Source organism: Primulina huaijiensis, chromosome 4 (genome assembly GCF_012295235.1).
Source record: "Primulina huaijiensis isolate GDHJ02 chromosome 4, ASM1229523v2, whole genome shotgun sequence".
Classification (NCBI taxonomy): domain Eukaryota; kingdom Viridiplantae; phylum Streptophyta; class Magnoliopsida; order Lamiales; family Gesneriaceae; genus Primulina; species Primulina huaijiensis.
The window spans coordinates 10,615,852-10,630,710 of NC_133309.1; the positions used below are offsets into that span (position 1 = coordinate 10,615,852).

The following is a 14,859-nucleotide window of genomic DNA, read 5'->3' on the forward strand; positions in this document are numbered from 1 at the left end:
AATATAGTTTCGATCGCATGGCAAGACTATACCTCCAAGAGAGTCCTAAATATCATGGTGTGCCAACAAGTGTAGTCAATGACAGAGACCCACGTTTTACCTCAAAGTTCTGGGAAAGTTTTCAAAAAGCGTTAGGAACATTGTGTCTGAGTATTGCATATCATCTAGAGACCGATGATCAATCTGAGGGTACTATTCAGACACTCAAGGACATGTTACGTGCTTGTGCTATGGATTTTGGACCAGCATGGCATGATCATCTGCCGCTTGTGAAGTTTGCATTTAACAATAGTTACCACAACAGCATCGGTATGCCTCCGTTCGAAGCATTGTATGGTAGACGTTGACGTAATCCATTGTTTTGGGACGAAATAGGAGAACGACAAGCGCAAGGACCTGAATTAGTGCAACAAGCGATTGACCAAGTGGAACGGATCCAGAAGAGAATTAAAATTGTACAAGATCGTCAATCTAGTTACACGAATACCAAGCGTAGACCCCTACAGTTTCAGCCAGGGGAAAAAGCTTTTCTTAAAGTTTAACCATTCTGCAGAGTGATGAGATTTGAACTAAAGGTAAAATTAGCCCATAGATTCATCGAACCTTTCGAGATCTTGGAATGTGTTGGAAATTTGGCGTATCGATTGGCTTTACTGTTGTATCTGTCCAGCATTCATAATGTCTTTCATGTATTGTTGCTACAACGGTATGTAGCAGATGAATTGCACGTTCTTGATCCGACAGATATTCAACTTGAAGAAGACTTGACCTATGTCAAGCAGCCGCTCATAATCCTGGGTAGAAAAAAGAAGCTCAAAACCAAGACCATTCCACTTGTTCTAGTGCAAGTGCAATGACAACGTATCCGCATTTGTTTTGAGTTGTATCATTGTAATAATGAGTTATATTTTATTCAGTTGCATTTGTACTAAAGTTCTGATTTCGATGACGAAATCTTTGTAAGGAAGGGAGGATGTAATAGGCATAATCCTTTTTTTGAACGAAATACTAATTAAGTGATGACTAAAGAGTTGTTAATTATGTATTATTAAGAAATTGATAATTCTGGATCAACCTGTTGGGATCCACCGAATTCTAAATTGACCACCCAATCTACTTCAGATTTCAATATCCTGAGAAATCCAACTAGACAAATGAGATTATAAAACGTGGCAGATAAGATTGATTTCGGATCTTCTAAACTAGTCCAGATCCAGCCTATAAACGAAAGCTGATTTTATTTGTTTTCTAAACCGATTTCCTTCAGCTCCTCGATCTCGAGTTCTAACCATATACCTTAGGTTTTCTAGCCAATTTCTAGGACATGTGTCAGGAAGCTTCGGACCTATTGTCAACTCGAAGAAGGGTCGGTGAACTGAGACACGCAAATCGAGATACCATCAGCGGGCTGACAACAGACGCGAGTATAATCCTAAAACCTTAAATAGTGATTTAAGGATCATTCGGAAGAACTTTGAAGCATGTTTGGTAATCCAAGATCTGACTTGATAGTGATTTCATTATGCTGGTATTCTCTAGATTCAGACGAGTAAACTTTCTTCCAGATTGTTTTAGTGAGATACGCGATATACTGATCGAGATATCCAGGCGTAACATACACACTTATAAGCTGCATATTTATCTATTGCATGATACATGTTTTACTGCTTTGGTATATTATGCATGACATCACGTTGGGTCTGATATCTTTTGAGCTCATCCCGGTTCTGAATTGTGGACGGTTGGGCATCGAGAACTACATTGTCCGACGGGACCCGCGGGCTCTGATGACCCTAGACATTGTAGGTCCACGTCTTGATGATGAGTGTCGTAGAATACAGGATACGGGTACGGATACCGTATCTATGTTGCATGGATACAGGTACGGATACGGGTATCATATCAAATACGATACGGATACGACGATACGGAAAACTTTAAAAATATAAGACACGATACGGTTAGGATACGACAATTATTAGAATATANATTTAAAAAGAAAAGGCAAAAAAAAAATTTCGAAACGTATCCAAAAACATGTCCATGGCGTATCCTAGTCATGTCAATGACGTATCCGACTGGTCAAACATGCAAAAAGTCAACGATACCGATTTTGCCGTATCCGAGACACGGTTAGGCGTGTCGTATCCGTATTCATGTTTTATCCGTGTCCGATACTTCAAAAAAAATTTAGAAGTGTCTGTGGTACATAGCTTGAAATATAAACATCTCCTCTGACTTCTTGTACAAGCTACAACGATAATTTAATCAGTCGGACAATTTAATCAGACGTTAACTGAAAGACAAGGCTAGTAACTTCACTGGAAGCAGGAACCAAAACAACAGAATAATTAACCATCATCAACAAACCTGTGGTACTATATGCTGCATTGCCCACTCTGGACCAAATTCTTCAGCGAGGCGTTTCAGATTATTAGCAGCAGCATCTCTAATTGAGTGTACCTTTACAAAAACAAACAGCAAGACATTAGATGATGCCCATTTCAATGGTTTTACCCATTGATGTGCATTAGTCCATGACAAAGGTAAAAAAAAATGGCCTATTCAAAAAAAAATGGCCAACTGACATAAATATATCATAAATCAAAATAGAGAAGCACAAGTCGTTTGAAAAGAAGTAACAAATAAATAAATCAAGGTTGAATCTACATATTTCATTTGAATCTCTCATCATGAACAACATCAAGTGTAACCTCACCATTCAAACTTAACAACAGCCATGACATCGCTCTTTCATAGTTCTCATGTAGATTGGAAAACAAGAAAAAACTATCAATTGTAAAATAAGTATACACGTTAGCCGAGCATAATCCTAAGAAAAAACACCAACCTTGTCCTGTAACCACTGCATACAAAGGGCACCCAATTTATCATCAAAAAATCCGACACCCAATTGACTAGCCAATAGTGGTATATATTCTATGATAGCAAGCCGAACCCTCCAATGCCTATCCTCTGCCAGCTCGACAATAGCCGGTAATAAAGACTGAGAGAGCAAATCAATCCCAATAACCTGCAAGCATCCACAAACAGGAATAAGAGAGCAATATTTGGAAATAGCCACAGGTGAAGAAGTTCTTTTCACAAAAGAAACAATTTGAAGGAATATTACACACCTGATTGACTTGATCTAGCTTGCTAATGATATTGAGGCGAACATCAGGAAATTCATCTTTCAATAAAGAAAGAAAAATAGGAAGAAGTTGTTCAATGGTTGCATCCTGTATCATCAACAAAAACAAGACCTCAATTTTTTAAAACCCACCGTAATAATCTGAGTATCTAATTACTTCTTTATTTAAGAAATCAGACTCCAAGAAAGTAATAAATGATAATATATTGAAAAACCATGAAAACAACAACTAAAGAATCACCAATCAGTTGAAAATTCTTCAACACAAATTATACATGGTGAGTTTAGAAAGGAGAACAAATACCACCTCACATCCATATCCATAAAAATACTGCACTGGTGACTAAACCAAAACTCATAGGATCCAAACGGGGCCAAAACACAGAAAAGTGTCTAAGAAAGAGGATATTTTTATTTCCCAAGATATTGCAAAGCTAAATACGCAATCCTAATAAGACCCTACTGCTCCTTCATAAGAACCGAGATCAATCTGCACACGATACCAGACTCAAGGATATACAACAAAAGAGACATCTTGAATCTAAATTCAGGCAAGCCAATGCTGACTCGGGCTCACCAACCACAACATAGATTTGGTATGCATAAAGAAAAAAAAATACATTCTACAGGTCGAATGACAAGGTGTTACCATTTCAAGATAAAAAGCTATTTATGGATATAAATTGTAAATTGATGAACTGAAACTCTGTCAAGAACCATGCCTATGACATCAGCACAAACTGTACACAACTATAATGACAGAAAACAGCTGAATCTATTGCAGGGTTGAGATAAATCGTCAGCAAAAACCAAGTATACAGCAACAAGCAGGTGGATGTGGCAACATATGCATAAAACACTTAACGTTCAGCGTAGTCGATAATGTGGAATTATGAAGCTAAAAAGAGACTGCCATTCCATCTCTGAACGCATGCAAAGGCGTTCAGATTGCATAAAACTATATGTCTTTATATACCAACAATGTTACTTAAAATACATTGGATCCAAACTAATCAGCAGTTCATCGTGAAAAAAGAATTTGCATCATTATCGTCTTTCATAAACTTTAAGTTGCAATTCACTTCACCTTTCCCAAGACAGGAGCCATTCCCATTATGACAGATGCCAAAGCAGATCTCACATGTTGTGAGGAATCAGATGACAATTCCTACAAGCAGCAGCACAGCCTTTTATTATATAGCAAGGTAAAAAAAGCAATTACATAAACCATAAATTCACCAACTATCATAAAAAAAATACATCTGGCTTATACCTTCACACAGGGAAGAATATGCTGAATGGCGAGTTCAGGGCTAAGAATCCGACAGAACTTGGTGACTTTTCCAGCAGCTGCTATACGCACTTCTGCTTCATTATCTCGAAGTAGGCGAACATAAGCAGGAACCAAATCCGTCCTGAGACATATAATAACAGTATAATGCATCAATTCATAATGAGAAACATTAGCGACATGATTAAAAAATTAATCACAGCAAAAATTAACATATTCAGTTAAATTTAGGAAGTAGATGTTCTCATGTTCATACGAACATATTCCGCTAGACACACCGTAAACAACTAAAAGGTACATAGGAACATATACAACTATGATAACAGTGTCCACATTAACAAAAAATTTATTATTGGCGTATGTCCTTTTATGCAACTTTGTTGTAGCTAAACATGATCGATTAAGATACAATCTTCATCAAGAGAAAAACATCATTCTCAAATTTGAAAGTAATCTCAAAAAGAATTTCGGTTAAATTACACAGAAAGAAAATTTAAAAGCACTGATTTGCCAAAAGTTCGTTACTCTACATGCATAAAAATGTAAGTGCGTCATGATAACACATGGATAAAAACAAATAGGACAAGTGGAGTACCTGAGTACTCTGTCAGAGACTCAACCCATGGGGCCCAGCCCAACTCAAACAAGAATCAAGCAGCAAAAATCAAGGATGTGCTATATCAAAGGTTTACTCATGGGAAGTTTAGAAAATAAGGAATTGGATTGATTGAATTTTATTTACTTTCCTTTAATAAGTGTTAGAATCTTGAGCCTAGATATGGGACTAATGTGCAGATTTCTTGCATGTCAATTTAATGCTTATCTTGTCTTTAAATGGCTGTTGATGAAAGAAATAAAACATTCAGTCTTTTCTCAAAAAATATAGTTAATATTGAGATCGCGGGGTTCTTTCAAACGAGCATCGAACATCCAAAAATAGGTAGACAAGGTAGAAAAAGCCACAAACAAATCTTAGAGTTAAACGATGTTGGAACTTTTCAAGTTTGCAATCTTGATTTTGATGTTAATAAAACTTGTTAATTTGTGTTACTAATAATCTATCTTAGTGTACAGAAGCTAAGATCAGTAATGAGCTATTTACATCGCAAACTGAAGACCTAACTGATCGCACAAACTGAATCAGTCTAACTGTTGCGTTAATTGAGCAGTCCAACTGATTGTCCAGTTGATAGGTGGTTCAGCAGGAGAACCTCAGAAACTTGGCCAGCCGAAGGAGTGTTCAATTGATGAAGAAACCCAGCTGATCAATTCAACTGAACGAGAATGAAATTAGTTCAACTGACGAGTCAACTGATTTTATCAGCCCAACTGAAGACCAGTTCAGCTGACCAGTCCGAAGCATCAGTCAGAATCTTTCAGTATTAGATGAAGACAATCTCTTTCAATGTATTGCAACTGTGCGTGAAGGTACAAAGCCTTTGTCCAGTCAAAGGACAATAATGGACGTTGCATCAGAGCATTAAAGACAAAACGTTTCAGAAGGGCAGTCGAAAAGTCGAGACACAAAGTCCAAGAAACGAATTCAAGATGCAATGGATACAATAAATGAGTATCACTGTACGATCAGTCTTTCCCGCCTATATAAAGAGAAAATCGGTGAAGACTCGACAAGATATATCAATATCAACAACAACGCAAATAAGAGAGAAAAAAAAAAGGCACGCACATTGCAAATCAGCCTTCGGAAGCAATCAGCCCAGAGGGACACTTCAACATGTTATCAGCTTAATATAGAAGCTTTTATCCCTCAGTATGTGAGAACATCCTTGTTCAATTCTCACACTCACACTCTCAACCGCTCAAAAAAACCGTCTTGCACAAAGACGTTAAACTTGTGTATGTAGTCTTTGACACATTGGCTGGAAGGTGTTGCCTTCAGTCGTAGCTAGGAGTTCAGTTTAGGCAGTAGTGTAAGTCCTAGCTGAGTGGGTTTGTACAAAGTGTTGTATAAATCAAAGTCTTCTAGTGGATCTTACCCGTGGTGGTAGAAGGGGTGACGTAGAAGCAGTTGAAGTCTTCGAATATCCATAAACATATTTTGTGTATTTAATTGATTAACTATTGTTTTCAAATTGTTTTGATCAGTTAGAGTATCCGTCAGTTCAGTTGTCACCATAACTAAACTGATGGATGCAAAAACTAATCTACCATTTTTCAGTTATTCAGTTTACATAAGTTAAAATGTTTTCTAATAACATTCTTCTTCACGAAAGATTACTTCGAGTTTCTTCCGCTTGGTTTAAACCAAACTCGATTTAATTCATCGGTGTTAATATTCTTATAACACGAGCTATTGCAGCTCATCGGAGAATATAGTGTTCGAAATGCCTTCGAAGGCACTAGCACACTCGATCCTTCAAACGATCTACCCCTTCGCTGACCCATAACCCGATCCTTTACCCGTGCTCATAACAAGTTGGTATCAGATATAGTAGTTATGGGCGATTTGCGAGCAATCTAAGAGCAGCTTACCACCCTCTTTAACATGTTCAAACCCGAACGAGAACACCAAGCACGCAGCAAGATGAACAAGAACACACCCAACAAGATCTACACAAAAGGCATGAATAATTGGTTGCTCAAGTGTCAAAAACCAGCAAGGACAGTATGGATAGCAGCGGAGCATCTGATTCATGGACAAGAGATCAGCACAAATCCAATGAGTTGGGGGACTCGAATCAATTCATTCCCAAATGTTCGAGGATGGATTTTCCGACCTATGATGGGTCAACCGACCCCATTAGTTGGATAAGCCGTTATGAACATTTTTTCTGCCATCAACGCACGCCCGAAGATCAGCGTGTGGGGCTCGTGTCCTTTCATCTTAAAGGAGACACTCAATTGTGGTTCTTAAAACTTAAGCGAGATCAACCCGATCTTACATGGGAGTTTTTCACACAGTACTGCCACGTGAGGTTTGGGCCACCGATTCGCACCGACAAACTGGGAGAACTATCGAAATTACGACAAATAGGCACGTATGAGAATACCAGCGTCAATTTGACCAACTTTCTGCACGAGCTTCCTCCCTCACAAGCGAGCAAGAAGTGAAAATTTTCATTAGAAGCCTACAAGAACATATCGCGATTGAGGTAGACATTCACCACCCAAAAGAATTAACAACTGCTATGGGCCTGGCCCGTTAATATGAAAGAAGCACATGAAGCCTACAACAAGAACCCAAGTATCCAAAAAAACGTACCATCCCAGCAAACACAAGCCATCGATCACAAGGCAATTGAGCAGATCACATATGAAGGAACAACGCACAAGAGGGTTGTGCTTTAACTATGATGAACTGTTCGTTCAACCAAGAAGATGAAGTTGACAAGATTAATCCAGACGATCCGGGCATCTCTCTTCGCGCCATTACGGGAATCAACAACTCCCAAACTATGCAAATAATTGGATACATCTATTCGATGCCTCTCCATGTCCTTATTGATTCCGACAGCACCCACTGTTTCTTAGACTCCAATTCGGTCTTACAATTGAACCTTGAAATATCGCAACGAGGAGACATATCTGTGAAGGTCGCAAATGGGAAGCATCTACCATGTTCGGGAATGTGTTCGGCTGTTCGGATTATGTTGGAAAAGCATATCTTCCATGTTGATTTTTACGTCCTCACACTAGGAGAATTTGGCGATGTCATGGGAGTAAATTGGCTCAACTCCTTAGGAAGTATCACGTGGGATTTTGACAAAATGCATATGCAGTTTGTAAGGGAGGGCATGTTAGTTACATGGCACGGAGACTCATCCTACAATCCGTCACACCGAAACCTCTCGACAACTATAACAGAGGAGGTATCCCTTACACGGTTACAGCACCTTCTAGATACCTACAGCAGCCTGTTCGAGGAACCTCAAGGACTCCCACCCTCAAGAGGATTCAGCCATAAAATCCTACTGGAACAAGGTAACAACCCCATTGTTGTTAGACCTTACCGATATCCTCATATGCAGAAAGATGAAATTGAGAAAAGATGAAATTGAGAAGCAATGTGATTAGATGCTACAAAGGGGGATTATTAGACCCAGCTCATCCCCTTTCTCCTCACCCATATTGTTAGTCAAAAAATCAGATGACACATGGCGCTTTTGTACCGACTATCGTGCCATGAATACAAAAACAGTAAAGGACAAGTTCCCCATTTCGGTGATCGACGAGTTATTGGAGGAATTACATGGCGCCGAATATTTTTCGAAATTAGACTTGCGATCCGGCTACATCAAATTTTGATGGACCCAGTAGCATCCACATGACGGCCTTTCGCACCCACCACGGCCACTATGAGTTTACGGTGCTGCCTTTGGCCTCACTAATGCGCCCTCTACTTTTCAAGCTTTAATGAATTCGATTTTTGGCGGAATTTTACAGAAATTTGTTTTGGTTTTCTTCGATGACATCCTCGTTTACAGCGCAACCTGGGAAGATCACATTTTCCATCTTCGTACGGTTTTCACACTCCTGCAACAGCAGCACTTATTCATTAAGAAATACAAATGTTACTCCGCTCAAAGACAGGTTGCTTACTTGGGACATGTGGTTTCACCATAATTATTTAGGGCGCAAGGCGCACTAAAACACTAGGGTACCCTGGAGCCAGAGACGCAAGACAAAGCGCACGCTTTATCGAAGTAAAGAGCATTTAACATAAAATTAAAATTCTATAGATTTATACTATAATATTATATAAATTAAATATTTTTAACAAAGATAGCAAACATTTTAATTAAAAATCCATTAATAGATAATGTATCGTAAATCATATCATAACCATAAAAAAATTTAATCATCTAAAGTTCATTCGTAAATCATCAATTCATAGCATATTAAAACAAACTTCAAATATCTAAATCATCAAATTCCTATTCGATGTCTGCAACTATATGATCGTCGTCGTCGTCGTCGTCGTCGTTGTCGTAATCCAGAACAATGATGAGTCATGAGTCTAGAAGAAATTAGATTAAAAGTTTGTATAAAGGATTACAATATCATTTAAATCATCAAATTCTTCATCATCCTGCTCAACTATCATCATCATCGTAACAGAAGAAAGATTACAGCAAAACTTTGAATAGACGACTTATCAACTTTCGGTTAAAAATGTCTAGCATAAATGGGTGACAACATGCTTTTTTTAATCATTAAATAGTCAGGGGCTTTGCTAATTGAGTTTCAAAATTGGTTGAGTCCGAGTTAATTTTTATTCACTAACAAAATATCAGCTCACTTCTTTAAAGCACATGCTTTTGCGCCTCTCAGAGCCTCACGTCTAGGCAGGTAATAACCCAGGCCCAATGGGTGCGCCCGGCCCTAGGCGTAGCCAAGCGCACGCTTTTCAAAACTATGGGTTTCACGGAAAGGGGTGAGCGTGGATGAAAATAAAATAGCAGCCATTCAACACTGGCCACAACCCATAACTCTAAAGGCACTCTGGGGCTTCCTCGGACTAACAGGGTACTACAAATTTGTGCAAAACTGTGGAGTTATTGCTGCCCCATTAACCAATATGCTGCGCAAACAAGGCTTTTCATGGACAGCTGATAGCCCGCATGCCTATGAAACATTGAAGAAAGTGCTCACTTTTACACTTGTCCTTGCTCTTCCAGAGTTTCCATACCTTTCATCGTGGAGTGTGATGCATCAGAAACAGGAATGGAAGTTGTACTTCGACAGCAAAGGCTCCCCATTGCATTCGTCAGCAGCGCACTCGCTCTTCGTCATAGGAAACTACCCGCCTATGAAAAGTAACTGATTGGACTCACCAAAGCCATGCGTCATTGGCACTCTTACTTTTGGGGAAACTCTTTCATCATTCGTACGGATTGTTATAGTCACAAATTTTGGCTCGCACAACGTATTTCAACCTCTCCACAACAACAGGGGATAAGCAAATTAATGGGTCATGACTTTAAGGTAGAATATCGGGCAGGAAAATCAAATGTCATGACGGACGCACTTTCACACATAGGCGAAGAGGGCTGTTTAATGGCCATTTCAAAACCACGATGGGATTTACTGGCAGCCATCAGAGAAGCATACTCTAATAAACCAGAACTGCAACGCATAATTCAAGAGGCTCAAGTTGGAAAGGCTTTCGGACCATGGAGGTTAAAAACGACATTCTGTGGTATAAATCCAAAATCTACCTTCCTCCACAATCACCACTAACTGTTCCTATTATTGCAATGGTACATGAAGGCTGTCATGAAGGCTACCAACGCACTCTCCACCGCATAGGACGAGATTTTTATTGGCCAAGGATGAAACGTCAAGTCCAAGCAGTAGTGTCCAATTGTTCCACATGCCAACACAACAAAACAAAAACAATGAAGCCAGCTGGACTTTTACAACATCTGCCCATCCCTTACCACATTTGGGCCGGCATTTCAATAGATTTCATCGAAGGGTGGGGGTAGCCTACCTCACAAGGGAAGACTGTAATTTTCATGGTTGTCGATCGCTTTTCTAAATATGCTCACTTCATTGGCTTAGCACATCCATACACTGCAGTTTCAGTCGCCAAAATCTTTTTCCACAACATCTTCAAGTTACATTGCCTACCCGAAACAATAGTAAGCGATCGAGACGTAAGTTTCACAAGCTCTTTTTGGCAGGAACTCTTTCGTTTGAGTGGCACCAAACTGTGTTTCAGCTCAGCTTATCATCCCCAATCCGACGAACAAACCGAGGTGATAAATCGCATTCTAGAAATGTACTTGAGGTGCTTTACAAGTGATCAATCGAAGAAATCGTTAGAATGGCTAGTTTGGGCAGAATTTTGCCATAAACAAGCTTTCACACAGCTCTTAAGGCCACCCCTTTTGAGATCGTTTATGATCGCCAACCACCAAGCCTTCTGTCTTGTCTCCCGGCCAGGCACGTCTGGAGGCCGTGGATCACGCACTGCAACAGCGTGACCAACTTTTACGCCAAGCTCGTGATCACTTGCTACAAGCTCAGAATGTTATGAATCTGCATCATGACAATAAACACAAGGAAGTGGAGTTCAAGGAAGGGGATTTGGTACTTCTCAAGCTTCCAACCTATCGACAGCCAAGCTTAGCATCCAAAGGCAATGCAAAGCTTTCCCCTCGCTACTACGGTCCATTTAAGGTGTTAGCCAAAGTAGGGCAAGTGGCTTGCAAGCTACACCTTCCAGAGAACTCGAGGACACACCCAATTTTTTATGTCTCATCTTTAAAGAAGTTTAAAAGAGGTTCATTCTCCAACCCAGTACTTCTACCTCCCCTCCCTCTCCCTCTCCCTCTCCCTCTCCCTCCGAAGCATCTCATCCTTCACCAATGGCAGTATTGGACAAACGCACGAACCAAGGCAAATCTGAAGTCGTAGTGCATTGGGAAAGCCTATCATCTACAGAAGCTCCTCCCATGCTCACAGCTCGATTTTCCTCTTTCGTGTTTGAGGACAACCACGATTTCCAAAAGGTAGCAGATGTCAGGGACTCAATCTATGGGGCCCAGCCGCCCAACTCAAACAAAAATCGATCAGCAAAAATCAAGGATGTGCTATATCAAATATTTACTTATGGGAAGTTTAGAAAATAAGGAATTTGATTTATTGAATTTTATTTACTTTCTTTTAATAAGTGCTAGAATCTTGAGCCTAGATAGGGTAATAATGGGCAGATTTCTTGGATGCTAATTTAATGCTTATCTTGTATTTAAATGGCTGCTGATGAAAGAAATAAAGCATTCAGTCTTTTCTCAAAAAATATAGCTAATATTAAAATCACGAGGTTCTCTCAAACGAGCCTCTAACATCCAAAAAATAGGTAGACAAGGTAGAAAAAGCTACAAACAAATCTCAGAGTTAAACGATCAACCCCTTCACCGACCCATAACCCGATCCTTTACTCGTGCAAATTAAATGTAAAAAGAAGATATTTGTATTAGCATCAGGCCGTACAGAGAACCAAGAACGCATCACAAAAAATCAAATATAATACTAACCTAGTAGGTTCAGGTCCAACAGCCTCGCAAAGTTCATACAACTGGTTGGCAACCATGTAGCGAACACGCCAAGACTTATCCTGATACAGACAATTTTCAAGCATGTTAAAACACAGGATTGTCCACAATACCAAGTAAAATATTCAAGAATACAACAATTATAGACTTCCGAACACTAAGACGTTAAATATGTTTAGCACTGATCATCAAAAACAGTAAAACTGTACCTGCGAGAAGTTGACAATTACGGGGAGAATATGTGCAACACAATCTTGAGGCTCCAACAATTTTCCAAGTGCAGCACAGCTCTCCACAGCTAGTAACCGAACAGAATCTTGATCTGAAAAAAGGAAATGAGGAATCATGAATGTAAAATAAAATGAGTGATTAGGTTAAATACAATAACTCAAAGTTGGATTACCATCTTGTGTAAGATCCTCAAACATTGACATAATGTCCGTCTTGAGATGAGCAGGTTCCACAGTGGCAACAAATTTTCCCAGGTTCGTTGCAGCAGCCCTTCTCACCATTGGCATATCATCTTGACACAACTGACTGTATATTGATCTCGACTCTGTCTTTAACATATCTGGGGCACTTGGGTAAGCAATGTGAAATAACCCACAAGCTGACACCCGAGCGGTAAACCACTCACCAGCTGCCAGCCTCTGTAGTAAATAATTAAATCAAGTTCAAGCAAATAGTTTTAGCAGAGAAAGAATAATTTAAATTGTATCAGTTCTTTATGCCTATTAACACTTTACAGAATAAAATTAAAAATCATAAGCAATATACCAGGTCATAACTGACCTTCACAAGAGGAATAAACCAGTCAACCAAATCACTTTCCCTCATCTGTGAACCAATTCTGCATAATGACTCCACCGCTTTTTCCCGCACACAGGTCTCCTCCACAGTGCTAAGTGTTTCCAGAGGAGGAAGCAACACATGTGCATGCTCCACTCCTCCAACATAGGGAATAAATACACCCAATTCCTCAGCCATAACAAGCAACACCTCGTCATCGTCGTCATTGTTCTCACTTAAAAATGGAATCAACTCTTTTCGGGTCCTCTCCTCCCCAAGTGCACGTGCAATTGTGGAAAGTCTGCGGATAGAATTCAATCGTAGTTGAATGTCATCATTCTTTAACTCATCTATCAATACTGCTATTGGATACAATGGCTCATCCACAGTCGACATTGTGTTTTCCTGGAGCTCAAAACTTCACCACAAAAGTGGAAAAAAAAATATGAAAATGAAGGGAGATTTAGGTATTATAATTTATAGAATTGTACAAAGAACAAAACCATAACCACAGAAGTAGACTGCCAAAAACTTGATATCGAGAATTTTCTAGATATTTGAAATAACACATGAAATCTCACGAAATTCAACCCCAAATCCTGAAAATCCCAATATCAGAATCAGTCCAGCTCCCAAACCCTGAAAATCCTAACAGAAGTAAGTATTCACACCAAACTCCGGAAAACCCTAATACAAGTAACTCGCCACTTTCAACAGCCAAATGCCAAAACAAAAGCGTCAACAATATCGAACGGGAAAACTTTTCCCTTTGTAACTTCTTTACAGAAAACTTCCGGATCTCAGTCTTTTATCCCAGAATAGAAATGCCAATTACGATAACAAAAAAATAATAGCTGGAAAATTTCACCAACTCGCACAATTTGATTTTTACACAAAATCAAAACATTCTAAGAGTGACGAAAATCAAAACAAATGCAAAACTCCGAGATCTGGCAACATAAACAAAAATCCACGGAAATATTTCAAAAAAACAAGGAATTTGCGAGCGTAATATGCTTAAAATCCATCAATATCACAAGCATAATTACACACAAATATACAAACGTACGCAAAGATTTACCAGGAATAATAGTTTCCGGACGGCTCTTCTCAAATTCGAAGGCTTTTTGAGAGAGAGTCTCGATCGCTGAGAAAGTATAAATAAAATCGCTATTCAAATCTAATCTAATTTGTTTTTCTACGCATTTAATTATTTAAATTTAAATTAAATGAATTACATGAAAAGATTTATAAAAAAATTTCAAATTAATTTTTTAAAAGAATAAGTTAAAATTATAACGATAATACATTAAAAATCTTAAATTACAAGAAAATCTTAAATTTATTTATAATAAATTTTCATTAGAAATATGTAATGATCTTCCAAATGCTTTTTGGAATAGAAAAAAACATATAATCTATCTTCCATATGGAGAAGATTTTAAGGAAATAAATATTCTTACCAAGTCTCGTCCTTGTCAAATGAATTCTGAATATTTATAATTATGTAAAAAGAAATTCATTATTTATTAGATAAAGGTTTAATAACAGTTTCTCAATCTCCTTGGTCATGTACTGTTTTTTATGTTAATAAACATTTTGAG

General features: G+C 38.6%; 1 protein-coding gene across 2 annotated transcripts in view; it reads right to left on the minus strand.

The window, feature by feature from the left end:
* Positions 1 to 14,454, minus strand: part of LOC140975308 (uncharacterized) — a 31,768-nt gene extending 17,314 nt beyond the window's left edge. Inside the window, exons 1-10 of one of the 2 annotated variants that reach the window (XM_073438959.1) lie at positions 14,337 to 14,454; positions 13,259 to 13,673; positions 12,870 to 13,116; positions 12,676 to 12,788; positions 12,449 to 12,528; positions 4,428 to 4,569; positions 4,242 to 4,322; positions 3,138 to 3,242; positions 2,852 to 3,034; positions 2,371 to 2,463 (exon numbers count right to left, since the gene is read on the minus strand). In XM_073438959.1, coding sequence (XP_073295060.1) covers positions 2,371 to 2,463; positions 2,852 to 3,034; positions 3,138 to 3,242; positions 4,242 to 4,322; positions 4,428 to 4,569; positions 12,449 to 12,528; positions 12,676 to 12,788; positions 12,870 to 13,116; positions 13,259 to 13,651 — 1,437 coding nt within the window. In that variant the 5' untranslated portion in view covers positions 13,652 to 13,673; positions 14,337 to 14,454. The remainder of the gene's footprint in view (positions 1 to 2,370; positions 2,464 to 2,851; positions 3,035 to 3,137; positions 3,243 to 4,241; positions 4,323 to 4,427; positions 4,570 to 12,448; positions 12,529 to 12,675; positions 12,789 to 12,869; positions 13,117 to 13,258; positions 13,674 to 14,336) is intronic. The other variant, XM_073438960.1, reaches the window with a different exon arrangement.
* Positions 14,455 to 14,859: the final 405 nt, after the last annotated feature.